The sequence below is a fragment of the Choloepus didactylus genome, chromosome 18 (assembly GCF_015220235.1).
Source record: "Choloepus didactylus isolate mChoDid1 chromosome 18, mChoDid1.pri, whole genome shotgun sequence".
Lineage (NCBI taxonomy): Eukaryota > Metazoa > Chordata > Mammalia > Pilosa > Megalonychidae > Choloepus > Choloepus didactylus.
This window is the reverse complement of record NC_051324.1, coordinates 55502051-55523287: the sequence shown is the minus strand read 5'-3', so window position 1 is coordinate 55523287 and position 21237 is coordinate 55502051. Positions and strand designations below refer to the sequence as shown.

Here is a 21237-nt window from a genome sequence, read left to right as displayed (position 1 = left end):
CTTGATTTTTTTCCCCATCTTTTGCCCTTTAGACTGTTTTCTTTGCTCATTCTTATAACTCCAATAATTTGAACAATATATGTTTCATTTCTTAGAGGTTTCTTTTTACATTTTTATAAGCAAACTTGAATCTATTTTTCTCCTATTGGTAATGCCAAGAATGAAACAATATCTATGGATGCATCCCACAATAGATTAGAAATTTTTTATGCTGCAAAGAATTCATTCAAATTGGTGTTTTCCGGTACACAGAGTGCCAAGTATAGAGTATCATGCATCTCCTAGACTGGCTGTTTGGATGTAAAATTATAATACTGGATGGATGAATACCTGGCTGTACCATCACAGGTGTTCGAATAATTGCCTTTCCTAGTGTTGACTGTTGGAGTGGTGTTCTAATCACCGTCATACCAGGGCGGATCTGAGGCCCTGTGATTACCTATAAATGACACAAAGGACAATGAATTAAAATGTTTTTTTAAAACACTAAACCATGTTGGACTTAGAATATAAGATCTTTAAGCATTCTATACTGATAAAAATATATACAGATATGATGGAGGCTCCTGGAAATTAAATTTTAAATTATACTAAACACCAGAATAAAGATGGAATTTTGAGGGGAGAAAATTAATTTAACTCAAATGAGATCTTATGAAATTCCTTGTCACTGATAGTAAGAACAGTCTATAGACTAAAAGGAAGGCATAAGACCCAGTGAAGTTCTGCTCTATAACCACCAAAGCTGCTCGCAGGAAAAGGTGAGTTCTATTTTAGTTAAGCTCCAATCCACAGCTATAATCCAGAGAATATAAGAATAAGATCAGAAACCAAATTTTCTCTCATAGTTTTAAAGAGGAGACTACAGAGTACATTATTTTCAGTTTTATAGTTAGGTTCTGAAAATACTCAAGTCTTCAAAACTTTAAACCTTTTCCATAAAAACAGTGCCAAGGAAATCATGTATCTAATATGTGCATATATCAGCTGATTAACAAATTGCTTATACTGCTATGGACTGTATTTTTCATTCTATTTCTTAATTAGACTTCATGGCACACTTCCTTGGGTAAAAATAGTGCTGTCCATTATTTTATATAAAGGTATTTTCTTTATAAAATCCTATTACACAATTCTTATTAATAAAGGATACTAACATGCTATTATCTAAATGTTAATAATAGTTCATATATCATTTCTACTTACCAGAAATATAACAAATAGTTTTTTTCTGAATCAAAACTTTGGCACTGATTAAGTAAAAAGTAAAGGAAAATTAGAAGCTGGGTTAATCCTAGAAGAGGTCATTCTGAAAACTTCAACTTCGTATGTTCAATACTTCAAAACAAAATAAGCCTCTAAAGAATTCTTACTTGTGAAGTGCTTGTGGTTCCTCCCGAGCCTGAGGTGTTAGGCCTAATTGTGACTGTTGCTGTCCTGGGCTGGAATGAAGTAAGGGTTTGCTGACTTGTACTTGTACTTGATGGAATGATACCCAAGACTTTCTGCTGGACTTGAACAACGCCTAAAAAAAGATGAAGAAATAATTAATAGCTGCCCCTTTAATTAAAAGTATTAAGTATTACTTGGTTTCTGAGGAAAAACTACGTGTGGCGGGGTTTTATAGTGGGCTACATATAATGTGAGATCCGAGGACTGAAATCAGTGAAAAGGAAATGAAAAATAATGGCAACAGTATGATCTGGCAAATGTGAATTAAAACTCTTCACATTTCCCTTACCTCCTTGTGTTGCTGGCACATTTACAGCGACAATCTTGCTGTTTGCAGGAAGTGGCAGTTTGGTAATTACTTTTCCTGCCATAGTGACTGGATTGCCTGTAATTTGGAACGTCTGACCTGTGCTGGCAATGGTTGTAGCAGATGTGGCAGCTGTGCTGGTGGCTAATGGGGTATAAGACATTTAATAAGCTTTAGATTTAAAATAACCAGCAACGTAGTGACTTCTAGGAAGGGCACCAAATGCATGAAATGTGGCTCATTTGTATTTTTTAAGAAAAACATTCCTCTCTACTCCAAGTACCTGAACTATGTAAATGTTGAAAGTGAAATAATGTAAGAGAGGAGTTTCACTAATGTATTATCATGAATATTATCTGTAACAAACCAACTGTTACAGTTTGCTTAATAAGTTGAAGAAGAAGAGCAATTTTCTAAAGAGATGTTTCATTTCAGTAGGTAAGGGACTGAAATTTCTTTTTCCTGAATGAAAATCTTTTTTATCACAGTTGTGTACCTGAATTTGACTGGCCTTGTTTAACCCATGTAGCAAAGGTCTGATGGAAGTTCTTGTTCTGCTGGAATGTTACTGTAGCTGGAGATCCAACCTTAGTAGTTAGAACCATTTTAGCTCCAGTTGTAACTGAGCCACTTATGGGGGCTACCATAACTTTCTGTGCTGGGGAGATGGTACTCGTTGTACTGTTTGTTGGGGAAGTAGAGGAAGCTGCAATTACTGCAGGTTTCTGCTGCTCCAAGCGTTTCTAGAAAGGCCAGGGAAAGAGAAAACACGAACCAAAATAACAGTAAATAAAAACACCATTCTGCAAGAAGTCCAGCTACAATGTCTCTCAATCTAAGAAACTGCACTCCAATTTCTAAAATATTTTACTTCCAGAAATATACCCATAAAAATTTACCACTGAATTTAATTTCTTGATGAAAGCATTATTTTCATGGCTGTATATCACATAAACTTTATTAAAGATACTAAATTGTTCATAATATAAAATTTTAAATGTCAAGTTTTTCCAGCCTGTACATATATCCAGGTGTTCAGACTGAAGATAAGAGTCATGGATAATCTTACTGGACAGGAATACCTTGCTATTCAGTGATGAGATTAATAGCAGATACCAAATGATGGGAGCTATAAAAGGTTTCCATTTTACTGCAATTTTAATTTATCCAATCATAAAGATGTCAATATTTAATATCGCTATTCAAGTTGGCAAACCTGTAATCAAGCAAGCTGAAAATTATAAAACAATTTTTTCTAGACTCTTATATTATTCAGTTCAAATATTCTTATAGAAACATACTATATGCTATTTTATTTTATAGAGTGCTATAATCTGAACTTTCAGACTATAGGGTTATTAAATATTATTTGCATATCTTTTTATTATAGACTAATGTTATTTTCTAACAGCTTATCAATCATGGTCTGATAAGTAATAGTGTAAGCTTACAGATCTAAAAAAAAAAAGGTAGGACTTATTGCAAACCTAGTGACAGATGTTTTACCTTCTTTATCTTATTTAATGCTCACTCTAAATGAGATTGCTGGCACTACTGCCACTCTAAAGATGAGGAAACTGCATCTCAGAAAAGTTGTATAACTTTCCCAGGGCCACAGAGCTAGCTCATGGTAGAGGTGGGATGTGTACTAGGATCAAATTCCAATGCTGAACTATCTCCTGCCATTGCAAACGTACCACCAATGACCTCACACCCAAATTTTTAGGACTACTTTTGTATACACTGTTCTATATCTGAATACATTATGATATATTTCACTTAATCATCCCTCAAAAGTAAGGAAATTTACTTTTGGACACTTAGAGATATCACCTGATTTAATCAGTGGAAAAAGGAGGCAAATAAACGGAACACAGTTATTTAGGAGTTACTTCCTGGGCATGTGACTTTAAAATTGGAAATGTTAGTTATCTTTGTAAATAAGCCTTTTTAAAAGAAATTTTAATAGCATCCCAAGAGTCCATCAACAGGGGAATGGATAAACAAAATGTGGCATATATGTACAATGGAATATTATTCAGCCATAAAAAGGAATGAAGTTCCAATACATGCTACAACATGGATGAACCTTGAAGACATCATGTTGAGTGAAATAAGCCAAAAACAGAAGGATAAATATTGTATGATTTCAGTTATATGAAATACCTAGAATAAAAAAATACATAGAGACAGAAAGTAGATTACAGGTTACCAGGAGCTGAAGGTAGATGGGAATGGGGAGTTATTACTGGATGGATTCAGCTTCTGTTTGGGGTGATGAAAACATTTAGGTATTGGATAGTGGTGTTGGTAGCTCAATACTGTGAAAGTAACTGTTATCATTAGTTGTACACATGACAGTGGTTAAAATGGGAAATTTTGGGTTGTATATATGTTACCACACACACATACAAAGCAATACATTAAGTGGTTACATTGTAGACATGACAAAACACACCCATAAGATGAAAAGCAGAACAAGTAGCCAATTGTTATATCATGGATACTTGTTTTGGGATAAATTGCCAGTGACAGCATCAAACATAGACTCCAAAAATGCAGTTATTTCAAACAACAACTTTGATGTAAATGATGATACTGACCTACAGTAAACCAATGTCAAAGATTCAAAAGAATTTGAAGGAAAAAACAAGTTTTATAAAATGCAAGAGAGAAAATTAGTTTATATGAATACTTTATACAATACGCAATTTCTAAAGAGTTCTGTGACACTAAGTTAAGAACATAAACAGATGTATCTATTTCATCCATCTCCTAAAAGCTTATTCAAGTTGGCTAAAAACTTTTGTAGTATCTTCTCAATGGAAAAAAAAGGGGTGATCAGCTTTAGTATTCAGACAGGCATGGTTCCTTTATATTATAACAAAAATACTTTCAAGGAGATGTTAAATATATGAAAGCAATACAATGAAAAGGGAAGTCAAACAGACCTAAGTGTTTCAATTTGGAAAGATACTTTCTGCTGGGCTGGAAATTTCATCACATTAATAAACATCTCTTATTAATTAGGATCTCCTCCAATAATCAGAATTTGGAAATGTAAAGAAACCATAAGTAGCTTTATGATCATAAATGATAAATTCTTTTTCAAAGACTACAGAGCTTTTCCAGTTTGAAATTTTGCAGGAATCTTTTTTTTTTTAAGAAGCTAATCACTAAATTATAAAGATAATAATCAAAAGAAATCTTATTTCAAGTGCTGTTCTTCAAATATGCATATTTTTTGCATATCCACAGTTTAGTGAATCCAGAGAGTTATTTTTAAGGAATGAAATTAAGACAGATGTGAAATACAACTTTAAAACCAACATGAATATATAATTACTGTGCTTTGGTATGCATAAATTGGGCTAAAAATGTAGATTTGTTGCCAGGTGGGACCAGTACCTACTCCCCCACCTGCTGGGCAGCCAATCTCTGCTGTTTTAGGTGAGCCTCCATTTGGGCCATGAAGTCCTCCGGCTTCTTCTGTTCACTAACCTTAGCCTGTTGCTCAACTGCTTGTGCCTTTTCTTTCTCCACTCTGCAGGAAGAAAAGGAGACCTTATCAGACACTACTCTATTAAGCACCTGACATTTAACCGATCCAAGTAAAATCTGGTTGAACTTCACACTGTGCAAAAGTGTGAAATTATTTCAATTTAAAAATTTAAAAAGATAATTAGAAATTGACAAGAAGACAATAAGATATTATATATTAGAAATAGGGTCTCAAAAAACTATATACAGCTAGCACTTGAAAAAGTCAAGAAAAATTAAACAGGACATATTGAATAAACTAATAACGTGATAATTCTTTAATCTGAAGTTATAAAATCTTCAAATACCTTATTATGTGTCAACCATTTCCTTACCTCTCAGCAAACGCCCTGATCTCCCATAATTCCAACTCTTCTTCTGCTACCCAGGTCTCGATAATAACAGGGCCGGTTTGCTTAGGCGTTTCTGGTCTCTTGGGTCGCAAAGCACTTGATCGAAGGCCTTTCCTCTGAGGTGTAGGCGTTTCTTTGAAAAAGAAATCAAAGTACTCTAAGTAATATAGCTTTAAAAATTATAGTACTTTTAGCATCTCCTCTCATACTATGAAAAGCAGGGGTTGGCAAACATTTTCTTAAAGGGCCAGGTGGTAAATATTTTAGAGCTTGAGTGCCAGATGGTCTCTGCTGCAACTACTCTCAACTCTACTTTTGTATCATGAAAGGAGTCAGATAACACGCAAATGAGTAAATATTGCTGTGTTCCAATCACACTTCGTTCATTTACAAAAGCAGGAGGTGGGCTAACACTCAAGGGCTGTGGACCCCTGATGTAAAAAGACTTATGAGTCTTTATAGAGCCTGTTTGCTCTGCTTAGAACTTTATCCCTAAACACCCCTCCCCCTCCATTTGACTTTTGCCTATTCATCATTCTGACCCCAACTTGATATAACTTCCTTCAAGAAGCCTAGTATGTTCTTCCCACGGCTGGGTTGGGTATACTTGCCATATACAACTATGGCAAATATATGCTTCTCCATCATAGGACTGGGCAGAGGGATTTGAAAGTTATCAATAAAAGGTGAGATCTGAAGCTATTAAGAATAGATAGAATCAATAAACAATAAAAACAAGATTAAAAAAATAAAAAGAGTAGGGAGGGAAAGAAAGCATTGCCCCTTCCCATATTTTCAGGTAACAGGGAAGCAGGAGGATCATAGAAAGAAACCAAAACAATAGTAGAAATACAGCTGTATCAAGTGATACAGTCAAAGAAAGTGATTCAAGGAGACTGTAATGGTTCACGCTGCAGGCTGTGGGGTCAAGGAGATGAAAAGTTGTCAGCAATGCCTTCTCCTACCTGTGTCTCTCTGTCTGTCCCCTAAGCTGTTTTTTCCTGTGCCAAGACAACACTGTTTTAATTATGCTAACAATTCAATATCTACCAGGACAAGTACCTCCTTATTGGTGTTCTTTTCAAAAAAGGCTATTCTCAGTCATTTATTCTTCAAGATCATCTTTCAAGTTAATTTAATCAAGTTTCAAAAATTAAATTGAAATTTTGAAATGCAAGTTTCAAAAACTAAATAAATGTAGGGAGAATTAATTTCTAGAAAACCATGTTTCTATTTAAAGACAGCATTTTATTTTCATACACTTTTATTAATTTCCCAAATCTTTTCATTGCTCATATAAAATAAAATTACTGATTTTTGTATATTTATTTATCTTGAATCTGGATGTTACTGAGCTTTGTTTCCAGCTCTTTTTAAAAAATTGCTTTATTACAGAAGTTATGAGTTTATGGAACAATCATCCATAATATACAGGATTCCCATACACCACCCCACTACCAACACCTTGCAATAGTGTGGAATATTTGTTAAAATTGATGATAGCACTTTTTTGTAGCTGTACTTTTTCTTTCTTTAACAGTAATAGTCAGCATTTATTGAGAGATTCTATGTTCTAGGCACTGTGTGAAGCAATTTACATGGATTACTTCATTTAAAATATCCAATACACAGGCCTGTTAAATATATTCTATTATTATTATTATTATTATTAATTAGAGAAGTTGTAGCTTCTAACTTCTAGTTATAGAGAAGTTTAGCATTAATAATGTTGATTCTTATAAATTTTCTAGACAGACATTCATAATTACCTTCAAAATAGTGTTACTCTTGCTCCTTTTCCAATATTTACCACTTACCAATCTTTTATGTCTTATTGCAATTTAGGCCAATATTTAAATACTACAATCTTTTCTTTGATTCCTGGAGAACAGGACTGGATCTCATTCTTTGTATTTGCTTCCCAGTGCCTAATACACAGGGGCTCTATAAAGGTTTCCTGAGGAACTCCTTATGCCTCTTAGATTATTTCTACCCTGAGCACTGAAGTAATTCACACCAACTTTAACCCTGGAGCCAGCAAACCTTTACTGACCACTTCTATGTCAAACCCTGTACTAAGAGCTGGGATGAATAACGAAGCAGGCAGACATGGTGACTGCCCTCTTTGAGTTGATGGTCTGGTGTCAATCACTGACCCACACCTTAAATATTAAGAGGTTATTACTACAGCTCTTTGGACCCTGTAGGCATTAGTGCACGCCTACGAAATCTGGATGTTTTTTCCTTAAATAGCATTTTTAAATATAATAGATTGTAGTGAAAAAGTTATCTGCTTCAAAAGTTGAATAGAGTTAAGGAAACAATTATAATTCAATTTCATCACAAAAAAGATATGACTAATAGGCCAATAATGAAAGAACACACTTTTTCTATTCCTTACCTTTTGGTGCTTCTGGAACTCCAATGGGGCAAATGATTTTTCTGATACAATATTCAGATCGAATACCATAGGGACCCACATCTCTTCTCTTAATTATTTCTGTTGTTGTGATTTCAGTTTCAGATGTTTCTATAGTAATTTAATTCACATAATATTAAAAACAACCTAAAATTCTCAAAGACTATAAAAAAGTACAACATCTGGTGCTTTAAAAGAGACACACATGGAACAAACTTTTGGAAACATTTAATTAATGACTACAGTATCATTACTGTGTGGTAACAATACTGAGCTTCTACTTCCCTGCACATTTCTAAATTGACTGAAATGCTGTTATGCATAGCTTAGTTCCTAGTAGTAACAGTCAACAAAACAAAAACCCTGGGAGAGAAACAGAGAACACAGGGTTCCAAATCTTCCAGTTTAAATGATTTAGACTCTATGATAACAGATATCTTTTAAATATTCAGACTGGTTCAAACATGGGTGACTCACCTTAGAATTCAAACCTTCCCTGTCCCCCCCCAAGATCTGATGGCATATGCTGCCAAACTCACTTCAGCAAAACTTTTTTTTTTAACACAAGTATTTTTTTTAATAAATAACAGATATGCTTTAAAATTAAGTTGAACAATCAAGAGAGTTTATCTTTTAAACTTAAATTAGAAAGTTAAAAAAAAACCTTACCTGTCCGTGTAGTCCCTCCCCCTGGAGGTGCCTTGGCTGCCATGTCATCCCACCTCAAACTTGCCCATAGTAACCGTAACATAAGGCTCACTCCGGCTAAGGATTTTACAGTCTGAAGTCTATACCTGAAAGAAAAATCCATGAAAAACCATACATAATAAATAATAAACTGCAGGATTGTGTTTCTTGTCCTCAATATGACTTCTATATTTATAATATAGTTTTATAAACACTTTAGCTATTATATATCCCTTAAAAAAAGGGCATAACATGCACCTGACAACTGTAAAAGGGTCTGTAGTCACTTCAAATGCCTTATAAATTTATAAAATGAGTACATTTCTTAAGATTGACATGGCAACTATTTATGAAGATTTTATAAATGTACCCTAATTCCAAAATATATGTTAGAAAAATTATGGAGAGCAAATATAGAGAAATAGATAATAGTGTCAGTAATGTGATAAAGGAGTTCTGAAGAAGCATAAAATCTTGACTGACTGACTTTCACTGCCAACAACAATAAAAAAAGAAATCGGAAAAGTTTACATTTTCTCAAATAAAACAAAAACTAGAAGTCCTCACAAATCCAATAACACCATTCCAAGTTGACAAAAAGTTTTGCATCCAAAAGGTGGTTATTCAAAAAAAACTACTGGACAATGCACACTGCTAATACTAATACATTTAATAACATTGATTATTAGTAATTAAATACTTTGTTGACATTTTCACACTACTTAAAAGAATATATTTATTGTAGTGTGGAGAAAGCCTATGAAACTAAAATAATAATGTTAGATCTTAGACGACTTTGTATTTGAAAGGCAATGATTTCTATTCTTAGCATTAAGTTGGAAAAATGAACAATGAGAGAAAGGGAAAGCTCTAGTCAATAAGTTGCTGCGGCTTCTTTATTTCCTTTCTCCACTTGTGACATCATTATTTTCTTTGTTATGCTATCACCCTATGAAGCGTCTGACCTGGACAGAACAACACTTAAATTAGAGGGGAAATGCTAACTAGTGCAAGGATGTCCTGGGACAGGGAAAGTGTGTGTCACTTGCAGACCACAACCTATAGAAGGTCTTAGGGAACTTTGGGCTCATGGGAGAAAACAAAGATTTATGTTGAAAAAGAAATGTGTTCTCATTCTCTTTACCCCTTATCACTCTCTATGGCCAAACAATACTTTAAAACATCCCTATTTTAAAATGGAAATAATACCAGAGGAAGAACATACTTCATGCATTATCAGCCTGCTCATTCATTCACTTAAAAAATGTATGTGCAAGATTAGGTGAAAGGATTCAAGGACACACAATGACCTAGAATCTGTCTCTGTGCCTTCAAGGAGGTATGACAGAGGAAAGCACAAGTGGATGACTGAGCACAAAGACAGGCCTCTGATTTGGTTCAAGGGTGGGGAGCAGAATTTTGATGGAGTCTCAAAGGACTAGGTAAAGGGCATTCAATGGCTGACCAAAGGCAAGGAGGAAATGTGGTAAGGAGGGAAAGTGTTGAAGAGTACACAATTCTTCCTAGAAACTACACCCAGTGTACTGTGGCTGGAGGGAAGGGGTGTAAAGGCACAGCACGAGACGAAGCTGGCATATAAGATGAAAGCATGGTGTCTTGTGCCAAAATGAAGCATTAAAGAAGAGCATTAATGACTGTATGTAAAGGTCTCTGAAATTCCCAGTATTAGACGGGTTGCAAAGGGAAGTACTTCCCACAGATGTGATCTGCAGGTAACAAAACATTTTCTACCCCCACTCCCTGCAGTGGTTAACATGTTCCCTATCAGTGGTTGCTCAGCTCAGTCAGATCATTCACAGGATAGGATGTTATTTTCTGTAGCACCGTTGAGGACAACTACCAGTTCAAAGTGATAATGAGACAGACTAGGGCCTAGGGAAAAGGGTGTAGGGGAATGGACAGTGTGGAGAGAAAAAGAGCCCCAATGAGCCAATTTTCACTTTTTCAATATTCCTGAGCCTTAACACTAAATTAATAAAGATCATACACATGACCTTCAGCATTCTTAGCTTCTACTCTAAGCATGAGACATATTTTATTCAAGTGTGAGTATAAAAATGCATTTCACATGCATGATTTTTATGTAATATTTTAAAAAAATTTCTAAAGTCAAGAATAATTTACATATTTACCCATGACTCTTTTTAGAGAGGAGGAATTATGTTTCTCAAAACCTCAGCAAATTAAGATATTAGTATATATGTGAAGGCAGCATCTATATAAAATGAATAGGGAGGCATTTCCTTCCATTACATATGAGAAATTAACTACACAAATTGTGCCCAGAGAACATGTTAAAACATAACAATACAAGGCTCCTGAAACTTAACCGTGCAGAAAACGGCCCAGAGCAACACGTGATCAGGACTGGTGACTCATTCTCCTTGACAGTTCAGAGAAAAGAACTTCCCAGTTGAGCCTACCTTCCATTTCAAATAGGAAAGAGCAGAAAGGTTGGCTTCCACAACTGCCAGGTTATTTTAATTAAAGTATCTGTACATAGTAACTTTTCCAGTGGGAAAGAAGTTACCTGCAGGACAGTCAAGGATACATTTTGGGACCGCTCTCAATGAAGAAAGCAGAAAAGTGCAGAGTAATCCTACAAATCCATGAATTGTAATGAAGATTTCCTTGATTCCCTGCAGGATTCTGCAAATCCTTCATTGCAGGCCCTGCAGAGAAATTGTACTTTTCAGCTGTCTCTATTGAAAGTGTAATGGAGTGATGATATTTTAATTCAAATTAAAAGATGAATTATAAAAAACTTGGTCAAACAAGCTATGACTGGCAGTATTAATGAATTAATTCCTTTGTAGAGTACTCATTTACATTCGTTTTTGGTCTTTTCTAATACTAGCTGATTAAAATAGAAAGGAAATTTTTTAGAAACTATGATTTTTACTTAAAGAAATTGGAAACAGATTAAAAGACACACAGAAATGAAGCCTAAAGAGAAATGAAGTCTGCTCGGTAACTTGCCAAAGTAATAATTTAAGAATTCTGGCAAAATCGAACTGCAAGTAAGATCAGTCCTGATTTCTGAGCATGTCCCACAGAACTCCTATGTTCTCAACGCTTATGTTCCATCCTTCTCAACTGTAAGGGTGAAAGGATAAAAGACGAGGACATGAAAAAGGACAAAGCATGTGAAATGTGATATAACAGATAAAGTACTGGATGGGGATTTAGGAAACCTGGGCACTATTCCTTATTCTGTTCATCTGTGGCCAGAGGCATGCTACTGTACATCTATAAAAGATAATTTCTAAGATCCTTTCCCAATATAAAGCTACATGATTGTGTAATCACCAACAGTACATACTTATAATTCACCCCCACAACTTAATTAACCCAAATACTTTAAATTGAGACTATAACTGGGTTAAAAAAAATTCCTAAGGAATCTTAGAGACTATCTTTTTACACATGAATAATGGGGGACTCCAAAATGAATGTTCATCATGAAAATACATTAGGAATATTTCCACATTATGATGAGCTTTGTGTAATCTACAAGCACGTGTCTTTATGTCTTATATTTTTATAAATTACCTAATAGAAATAAAACCGAAATGTGCCAGAAAGTTGGTGATTATCCAATCCTGTGATTATCTTGTTACCAGAGCAAATGCGTGGCACTAACTTGGAAAGTTAGACCACAGGAGCAACCATGTTTGACATACTTCTTTTGTCTTAACAGAAAGTAAAACTGAGTATCATCTGAAAGGATTCCCTTAAATTTTGAATCTTTAAACATTTTGCCCTAAGTAAACTTTATTATCTACCAGATGGCCAAGTGTGAAGCTTTCTGTATCTTATAACTTCAGCCATTAAATATATGCTTCCCTAACTTATCTCTAATATCTCATTTTTAGATATTAAAAAAATTTTAATATTAAAAATGAGATTTTAAAAATTAGATAATTACTTTAAAACCTTCTTTTTCCCTTCCCCAAATACATTTTAAAGTACATACCTCCAGGTAATACCAAAAGTTGGTCTAGGAGAAGGATATGGCCATATATCCAAGGCAGGTTTTGCATTGTAATTAAAATAAGGGACTTCTCGGATTCCTCCTTTTCTGGCCAACTTTTTTAAGTCATCATTAGGCAAAACAAATATGCTCTTCTTGCTGCTCTTGGTAATAAACTTTCTATAAGATGGCAGAGCTGTACCTGAACGAGTCTTCTTGGGTCTTGAAAATTTCATTAGTTTCACTTTGTCTCTTGTGGAATACTCTTTGCTCACAGTCATAGACGTTACCAACGTGCCTCCTGCGGTGGTCAATGAATCTGTCACTGTTGTGGTGACCACAGTTTTGCTCTGCTCCTTTACTGAGATGATGTCCACACTGCTGCCTGTGGAGGGTGTGGAAAGCTTCGTTACTGTCGTAGTGGTGGTTGTGACAGTGGACTTGGCACAATTTTCTGTGGATGAGACCAAAGTTTGTTTATCACCTTTTGCTACCTTAATCACGGTTTTTGATTCTGTGGCCACTGTTGATGTCATCGTGGTGACTTCTGTGACAACTGTTTTTCTTTTAGCTTCTCCATTGACATTTTCATCTTTGTTGGTAGGGAGATCATTTTCATCAACAAAATCATTACTGAGATTAGATTCCTCTCCAGAAGTAATAGGTGATGGGGTAACTTTCTTAATTTCTGGGGTTTCAATTTCCATATCTTCTACCTGATCAGATGAATGGCTTTCTGGACAAGATGGTGGAGTTGTAGTTTGTGCACTCTCAGGCTCTCTGGTTGATGGCAGGGCATCAAGGCTATCTTGGTAGTCACCTTCAGCATCTGAAGAACTCAGTAAAGATGATTTTGTTTCCAAGTTGTTGTTTTCATTAAAATCTTCCATGACAACATCACCATTCATGAATGGCTTTACAGCAGATTCCTTATCAGTCAATGTCTTAATATCATTTTCAGGAATTACTTTATTTATATTATTAACCTTTGGCTCAACATTACCACTTACTATCTTACTCGCAGAGATTTCCTTCAAGCATTCACCTTTCAAATATACTTTAGGTTTGTTATCTTTTCCATTTATTTGGAATGTACTTGCTTTCTGTCCTTTCTTTTCAGACTCCCGATTTTCATTATTCTTTTTGTCAGTGCTATTTTTCACATTTATTTTATCAATATATTTATTAACTGGTCTGTCCTCTAATTTGTGTTCTTGACTTGTTTTTTTACCATTTGCTTCAGTTACCTTACCCTGCACCCTGTCATCACAGTTTCCAAGGGACTTATCTGAAACAAATTCATGTTTCAATGGTTCCAAGCCTTCAATACCTTGTTCCTGAGTTATGAACTGTTCAGAAATACTTTCACTGCTATTCTGAACAATCATATCTTCTTCACTGCTGTCTTGAATAGACATGGTATCAGAACTATTTTCCAAAGTACTATTATATTCAGAGTCACATCCCAGTCTTCCTTCAAAATCCATGGCTTTCGACAAAGACTGCGCATCTCTGTCACTTGCACTTTTAGGTACTGATGGAAGTAAAGGGATCTCAGAAGGAGAAACAATGGTGTCAATATCACCCTGTATGAGTGGCCTTTTGTTCTTATAGGCTGAAGTACCAATTTCATCTGTACTGGCTAGTTTAGATTCATCAATGAGAAAATCACTTCCTTTTGTTTTAATATTACTGGATTCCTGGTCTTTACTGGAGGATTCAGAGAGACTCTCATCTATGTCGTTTCCAACAGAATTTTGTTTCTGACCGTTTGCCTCTGGGCTCTGAACGGAAACATCATCTAACACTTGATCTTTGGAATAAAGTTTGTTTGTGGTAAGATTGAAATCACTGATTCCAAGACTTGAGGAATCACTTTGTGAACATCCCTTAATCAAATCATCCGATTTATCACTTGTATTAGGCTTTTGATCTTGTCTAAGCAAGTTCCTTTGACACCCTTCTTCCACTTTTGTTATTATTGATGACTCAGATGGGCTTTTCAAAAAACTGGTAGAAGTCTTTCCTATACCTTTAATTCCACCCTCCAACTTCATTTTTTCTAGGCGCTGTTTTTCTTCCATTGTAAACTGTTTAATTCTCCTTTCAAGAAGTCCATCTAGTTTGGATGATTTTATTTTCTTTTTATAACTAGTCCTTAGATGAAAACCCTCACTAACATTCACCACATCTACTTGAGAATTTTCCTGATAATTTAAATTTGACTCTGTTTTTACTTCATCATCTATTTCCATTGGTTCTTCTTTGAAAGATTTATCATTGTCAGTATCTAAAACTTCTTTTATATCTGTGAAACGAAGACATTTATATAAGTATAATTTTTTGTTTGAAATGTGGAATTCATGAGAATATTTTTATTTTAAAAACTACCTATTTTTCAAATACTGAAATTTTCCATTTTCACTCACTAGCTTAAATATAAATATATATCATATCTACATATTTCAAAGTTCCTAGCATATGATTAAAAGAGAAAAAAAAAGAGGGCTAATCTTTATAAAATATTCCAAATATCTAAATATTCTGAATCTTAATATCTAAAAATGAGGGAATGCCACAAGGAAAAATTACTAAGTATGTGACAGGTTATATACCAGTACCTTTGTGGAAGATTTTGTATAGTCTTTTATAATTATAAAATACCTTTAGGCTCATGAACTATTTAGCTTATGGGCGAAAATACTTTTTGTAAAAGACAATGTAAGTTCCTCAAAAGATTGAACCATATGACCTGGCAACTCTACTCCAATGATATACTCAAGAGAAATGAACACATATGTCCACATAAAAACTTATACACAAACGTTTATAGCAGCATTATTCATAACAGCCAAAAAAGAAGAAACAATCTAAATGCCCATCAACTGGTGAATGATTAAATAAAATGTGGTATATCCATATAATGGATATTATTCAGACATAAAAAGGAATGAAATATTGATAATATGCTACAACACAGATGAACTTTGGTAACATGCTAAGTGAAGAAGCCAGTTGCAAAGGACCACATATTGTATGATTCCATTTATATGAAGTGTCCAGAATACACAAATTGAAAACAACAAAAAATAGACTGGTGGTTGTCGTGGTGGGGGAGGTTTGGAGGTAATCGGGAGTTACTGCTAACAGGAACCTACGAGTTATCTGTTTAGTGTGGTGAAAATGTTCTACAATTGGGATGATGTTTGAACAACTCTGTGAATATACTAAAGAGCATTGAGTTGTATACTTTAAATGCATGAATTATATAGTATGTGAATTATATTTCCATAAAGCTAATATTAAAAAAAAAAAAAAAAAAGACAATGAAGTACTTTTCCTGCTGTGAGAACTAGATCCAAAGCACATTTATCATCCCCAGGTCACCCTCCACACTTGACTCTCCTTACCTTGTTCCTTCTCCTCAGTAATCTTTGAAATGTCCATTTCACTTTGGTCCACTCCTTTCCTAGCATCTGAATCTTTTACTTCGCCTTTCTCAGAATCAGGCTCTGTTTTTATTTTTTGGGGACTTCGTGGACTTTTTCTTTTATCTGATTCATCCATAGTTTCATCCATATTATTTTTGGCTAAAAAAAAAAAAAGTATCTATTACTTAAAGGTATTTCCAATATTAGCAAGTTACTTTAATATACCTACTTTAGTGGAAATAATCAAGTATTTTCCAGCCATATATACTTCATAATTTTTTATTAAAAAAAAAAAAACAGTTGAAGATACTTTATGCTGTTTTCTTATATGCCTGGCTGACCTAAAGTATGAAAGGAATGCCTTTCATTTCAGATGTGTTTCAGAAGGCTTCAAGTATGAAAGCCTATCTCAACCAGGTCCAAGGATTCCAGAAAGTCTGCAACAGTAGCTCCTAACATACTTTGTGTCATAAAGCCACATTAGAACCAGATAAACACAATGATCCTTTTCTCAGGGAAAAAGTGTGTACATAAAATTTTGTAATCAATTTCAAGGGATTCAGGGACTGCTTGAAGTTTATCCAAGGACTCCAGGTTAAGGACCCTTAAGTCTGTATTACAACATAAAACAGACTTAAGAGAAATAACCAAATGCAATGTGTTGCCTTGTTTGGACCTGATTTACTACCAACATTAAAAAGGCATAACTGGGACAACTGGAATATGGACTGAGAATCAGATGATTCCGTTAATTTGTTAATTATTGTTATTTTGTTGAATGCGATAATGGCATGAATGTTATAGAAAAAACTGTCCATTTCAGTTAGAGATATAACTGAAGTACTTTTGAGGAAAGTGATTTTTAGGACTTGCTTTAAAATTCTCCAGGAAAAAAAAAACAGGGGAGGGACAACTGAAACAAGATTGATAGAATTTGATAAATGTTGGAAGATGAATGATGGTTACACGGGAACTCATTAATCTAGTCTCTTTATTTTTGTGTAGTTTAAAAATTTCCATAATAAAAAAAAATCAAACCCTACAAATAGAACTACTATCCTAGATGAATCTTCTTGGGGATTTTTCTCACTTTCTTCATTTGAACCCAAATATCCCAAGGACTTAGCAAAGTATACCTATTTTTTATTTAAATGAATGAGCCCCTTCGGAAAGCTTGGTTGAGGGAAGAGAAGAGAGTGTAAAAAACAATTTAGTATCTGTCAAGAGAGCAAGGTGTTGGTCAAAGAAGAAATGAATTTTAGAAAACTGTGACAGGGGCTCCATCTGGGCCCCACAGGTACAAAAGGATTAAAAAACTAAACTGATACCCTCTTTACTCAATGCTGCCTTACTTATTTCAGAACAACCAGGCAATATTTTCCTAACGTTTTCAAGTTGCTCAAAAAGTGCTATCTATGCCAGTGGCAACCCCCCTTCTATAATCTATAAGAATCTGTTATTTAAAATAGACAACTATAAAATGTTTGGCTTTCCCATTAGAAGTCTTCTTGACATAAAGAATATGTAATATATATACTTTATTGGAGCCTAAAAATTAAAGTACTACTTAAATGCATACAATTTTAGAGCCAGATTAGATATTAGAGATAAGGAACACACAGTGGTCCCACAAATCTAACACTCTGCTCTCTGGTGCCAAGTCAAGTGTTCTATCAACTGCATCTCTCTCTTTTCAACACATCAGCGCCTCTATCACATGATGATCAGGCTAGATTAGCCATTATTATAGAGGCCATTATGCCATTATGAAATGGTCTTTACTGTTACTTTAATTGTAGTTCCTACTCTGTAGTTAAACTAAGCCCAGAGGCCTGGATAACGTGTTCTGCTGCTTTCTTCCCTGTTATCACCTGGGAGGAGAGGCTCAAAACATGCTAGCACTCCAACTTGGCACCTGGACAATAAAAAACCCTCGACTTCAGGAAAGATGATTGTGCCAGTTTGAATGTATTATGTCCCCCAGAAAAAGCCATATTCTTTGATGCAATCTTGTGGGGCAGACAGAATAGTGGGGATTAAGTTGGAACATTTGGATTAGGCTGTTTGCATGGAGATGTGCCCCACCCAACTGTAGATGATAACCGATGGGATATTTCCATGGAGGCGTGGCCCCACCCATTCAGGGTGGGCCTTGATCAGTGGAGCCATATAAATGAGCTGACTCAAAGAGAAGGAACTCAGTGCAGCTGTGAGTGACGTTTTGAAGAGAAGCAAGCTTGCTAGAGAGGAACGTCCTGGGAGAAAGCTATTTTGAAACCAGAACTTTGGAGCAGACGCTAGCCACGTGCCTTTCCAGCTAACAGAGGTTTTCCGGACGCCATCAGCCATCCTCCAGTGAAGGTACCCGATTACTGATGTGTTACCTTGGACACTTTATGGCCTTAAGACTGTAACTGTGTAGCCAAATAAACCCCCTTTTTATAAAAGCCAATCCATCTCTGGTGTTTTGCATTCCGCAGCATTAGCAAACTAGAACAATGATATAAAGTAAATCTGCCAAAAGTTAGATATTTTGCTTACTAAGAATTTGCATTTCATTACTCATGTCAAACTAGGTCAGACACAATTAAACAAAAAACTCTCAATAATTCTTTGTGCTCCATGGGTAAGCGGAGCAATATCTGAGCAACAAAACAGTAATAAAAAGAAATACTTTGGAACTTATTCTATTTGATACTTAGCTTGAATATCATCATATAATAATAGGATTGAATATTGAGTACTTCTATTCAATAAATAGGTATTTTTACTGAGCAACAGTTTTCTAAAATTCATTTCTTCTCTGACCAACACCTTGCTCTCTTGACAGATACTAAACTGTTTTTTATACTCTCTTTTCTTCTCTCAACCAAGCTTTCAAGTTTATGATACTCCTAGGACCTATAAAATAAAATAAATTGCAGAAGTCTTACAAAGTATGTATTTTTAATATTAAAAATAGACCAATGTTAATTTTCCCAATTGCTAACTTTAACAATTTCACGTATCTTACAGTCCAGGTTTCACCAGAACAGTTCACCAGGAGGCCAAATCAGTTAGCTAGATATGAAACTCCCAGCACAGGCTTCATAAGAAAGAAGTTATCACAATATAAACTAGCAAATTACACTGCACAGCTAACACACTTGCTTTTGAAAATCACTTAGATAACAAAGGAGAGACCACATGGCTGAGTGCAAAAAGGGCAATAGAAGCAGGCAGACGTGGGTTCCAGACAGGCTTCTATCATTCCCTATCTGTGTAAGCCTCAGCACGTAGTTTAGGATATCCATGGAATAATCTGCTCCTGTAACATGACTTTCGAACCACATGGTCTCTTAAAAGGGCAGCTCACCTCTAGAGTTCCGTGATTCTACCCAGGAGAATAAACGGAGTTATGAACTCATTTATGTGATAGTGTTATGGAAGCCTCTATCACTTCCTTTCTGGTTTTGTTATGTGCTACAATGCTGAGGTTACCAGTAACGTGAATCCTCAAGAAGTCAAGCAGTACTGAATTTAAGATTTGAAGAAAACAATAATTAGGTGACCGAGGCCTCCTTTTAAAATTAAAGAAAAAAAAAAAAGTTCTATTCTTAAACATCAAAATCCTGTGGCTAAAAGTGATTTCAAAATCTTCAGAATTTATAATTAATAAACTACATTAGTAATTTTGCACATGTTCTATTAAAACTTTCAGAAAAATGCTTCTATCCAAAATATGGTCAATATACTATGAATTAATAAATAATACAAATAAGAAACAATTTTGCACAAAAATAACTTCAGTTACTTACTTTCTTCTGAAAACTTTCTGTAATTCACATTAGTATTGCCTGGCAATTTAGGAATGAACCTATAAACATGAGTTTTACTAATCCAGCTCCAACCACCATATCCTGTTACTCTGTATTCTTCTCCTTTTTGTTTCCAAACCTGGTGAAGATGAAAACATTTTAATTAAACACTAATGACAATGCTTATAAAGCACCCGTGGTTTTATACATTTTTACTCAATGAAATCATTAACTGTCAGGCAAATTAATGAAATTTACCAAAATTTACCAATCAATTTGCTTACATTGGGTGTTAAAAATGTAAGAAAAAACAATAATCTTTTCTAATACCCAAAATACAACATAATTTTATAGTTCTACAACAATTTCCACAAATTTGTCTAAAAACCCTATTTTCTACTAAGACAAACCTACGCTGGTAAAATTGCCAGAGTTACTTCATCTCAACCACACTGACCATGTAAAAAGTAATAAATAAATATTCTAAGGTGCAGAATAAAAGAGTCAGAAATGGCTAATACTATATAAAAAAGAGTATAATAAAAATTACCTGATGTTTCACTGGAAATGTATATTTTACCCATGTAGCTTGCTGCATTGTTTCTTCCTCTTCTTGTTTTTTCTCTTTTTTTTTAACTTTCTCCTTTTCTTCTCTTTCAATTGATGTCATTCTGTGTAGCCTATGAATACAGGGAAAAATAAACAAAACAAAATAAAAATGTAATATTGAAAATTAGGAAGATAAAAACAAAGAATGGTTAGCTATAATCCCACAACCCAGATGATCCCAACAGACAAAAATAAGATGTACAATTTCATAAGGAAAATTAAACAGTACAAAAAGTACAAAAAATAAGTGTTATCCTTCCCGTAAGTTTACCATAAGAAATATTCACTCATGATTTATTCCTGAATCATTTTATGTCTATACCAACATTATTATCTATTTACATAGTTCATTATGTATTTATACAAAAGGGACATTAGACACACAATTTAACATAGTTTTTAATCAGTGAATAATTGCCCTAGGAGATCTTCCCATATCAGAATACACAGATCATTTTGAAGGCTTAAATCATATACTACTACATAGATATCCTATAGCATTCTATATTGAAAGTTTCCTGTTAAAGAATACTTTATTTCTAGAGTGTTTTTCATTCAAAAAAGACCAACAAATATAAAATCCAGACTTCACAGGCCATGAACCTAGTATTCAGGATTCCTACATCCACAGAGAAAGGGGTTTCACGG

The 21237-nt window shown here is 34.5% G+C and overlaps 1 protein-coding gene across 10 annotated transcripts in view; it reads right to left on the bottom strand.

Annotated features, from left to right (window-relative positions):
- BPTF (bromodomain PHD finger transcription factor) overlaps nucleotides 1-21237 on the bottom strand; it is a 164580-nt gene that overhangs the window by 39029 nt on the left and 104314 nt on the right. For 6 of the 10 annotated variants that reach the window (XM_037810590.1, XM_037810594.1, XM_037810599.1 and 3 more), the window contains 12 exons: nucleotides 20531-20660; nucleotides 19981-20119; nucleotides 16163-16342; nucleotides 12756-15060; nucleotides 8741-8865; nucleotides 8054-8182; nucleotides 5635-5785; nucleotides 5180-5303; nucleotides 2256-2502; nucleotides 1742-1903; nucleotides 1374-1525; nucleotides 331-439 (listed from right to left, as the gene is read on the bottom strand). In XM_037810590.1, coding sequence (XP_037666518.1) covers nucleotides 331-439; nucleotides 1374-1525; nucleotides 1742-1903; nucleotides 2256-2502; nucleotides 5180-5303; nucleotides 5635-5785; nucleotides 8054-8182; nucleotides 8741-8865; nucleotides 12756-15060; nucleotides 16163-16342; nucleotides 19981-20119; nucleotides 20531-20660 — 3953 coding nt within the window. The remainder of the gene's footprint in view (nucleotides 1-330; nucleotides 440-1373; nucleotides 1526-1741; nucleotides 1904-2255; nucleotides 2503-5179; nucleotides 5304-5634; nucleotides 5786-8053; nucleotides 8183-8740; nucleotides 8866-12755; nucleotides 15061-16162; nucleotides 16343-19980; nucleotides 20120-20530; nucleotides 20661-21237) is intronic. The other 4 variants (XM_037810597.1, XM_037810600.1, XM_037810592.1 and 1 more) reach the window with 3 other exon arrangements.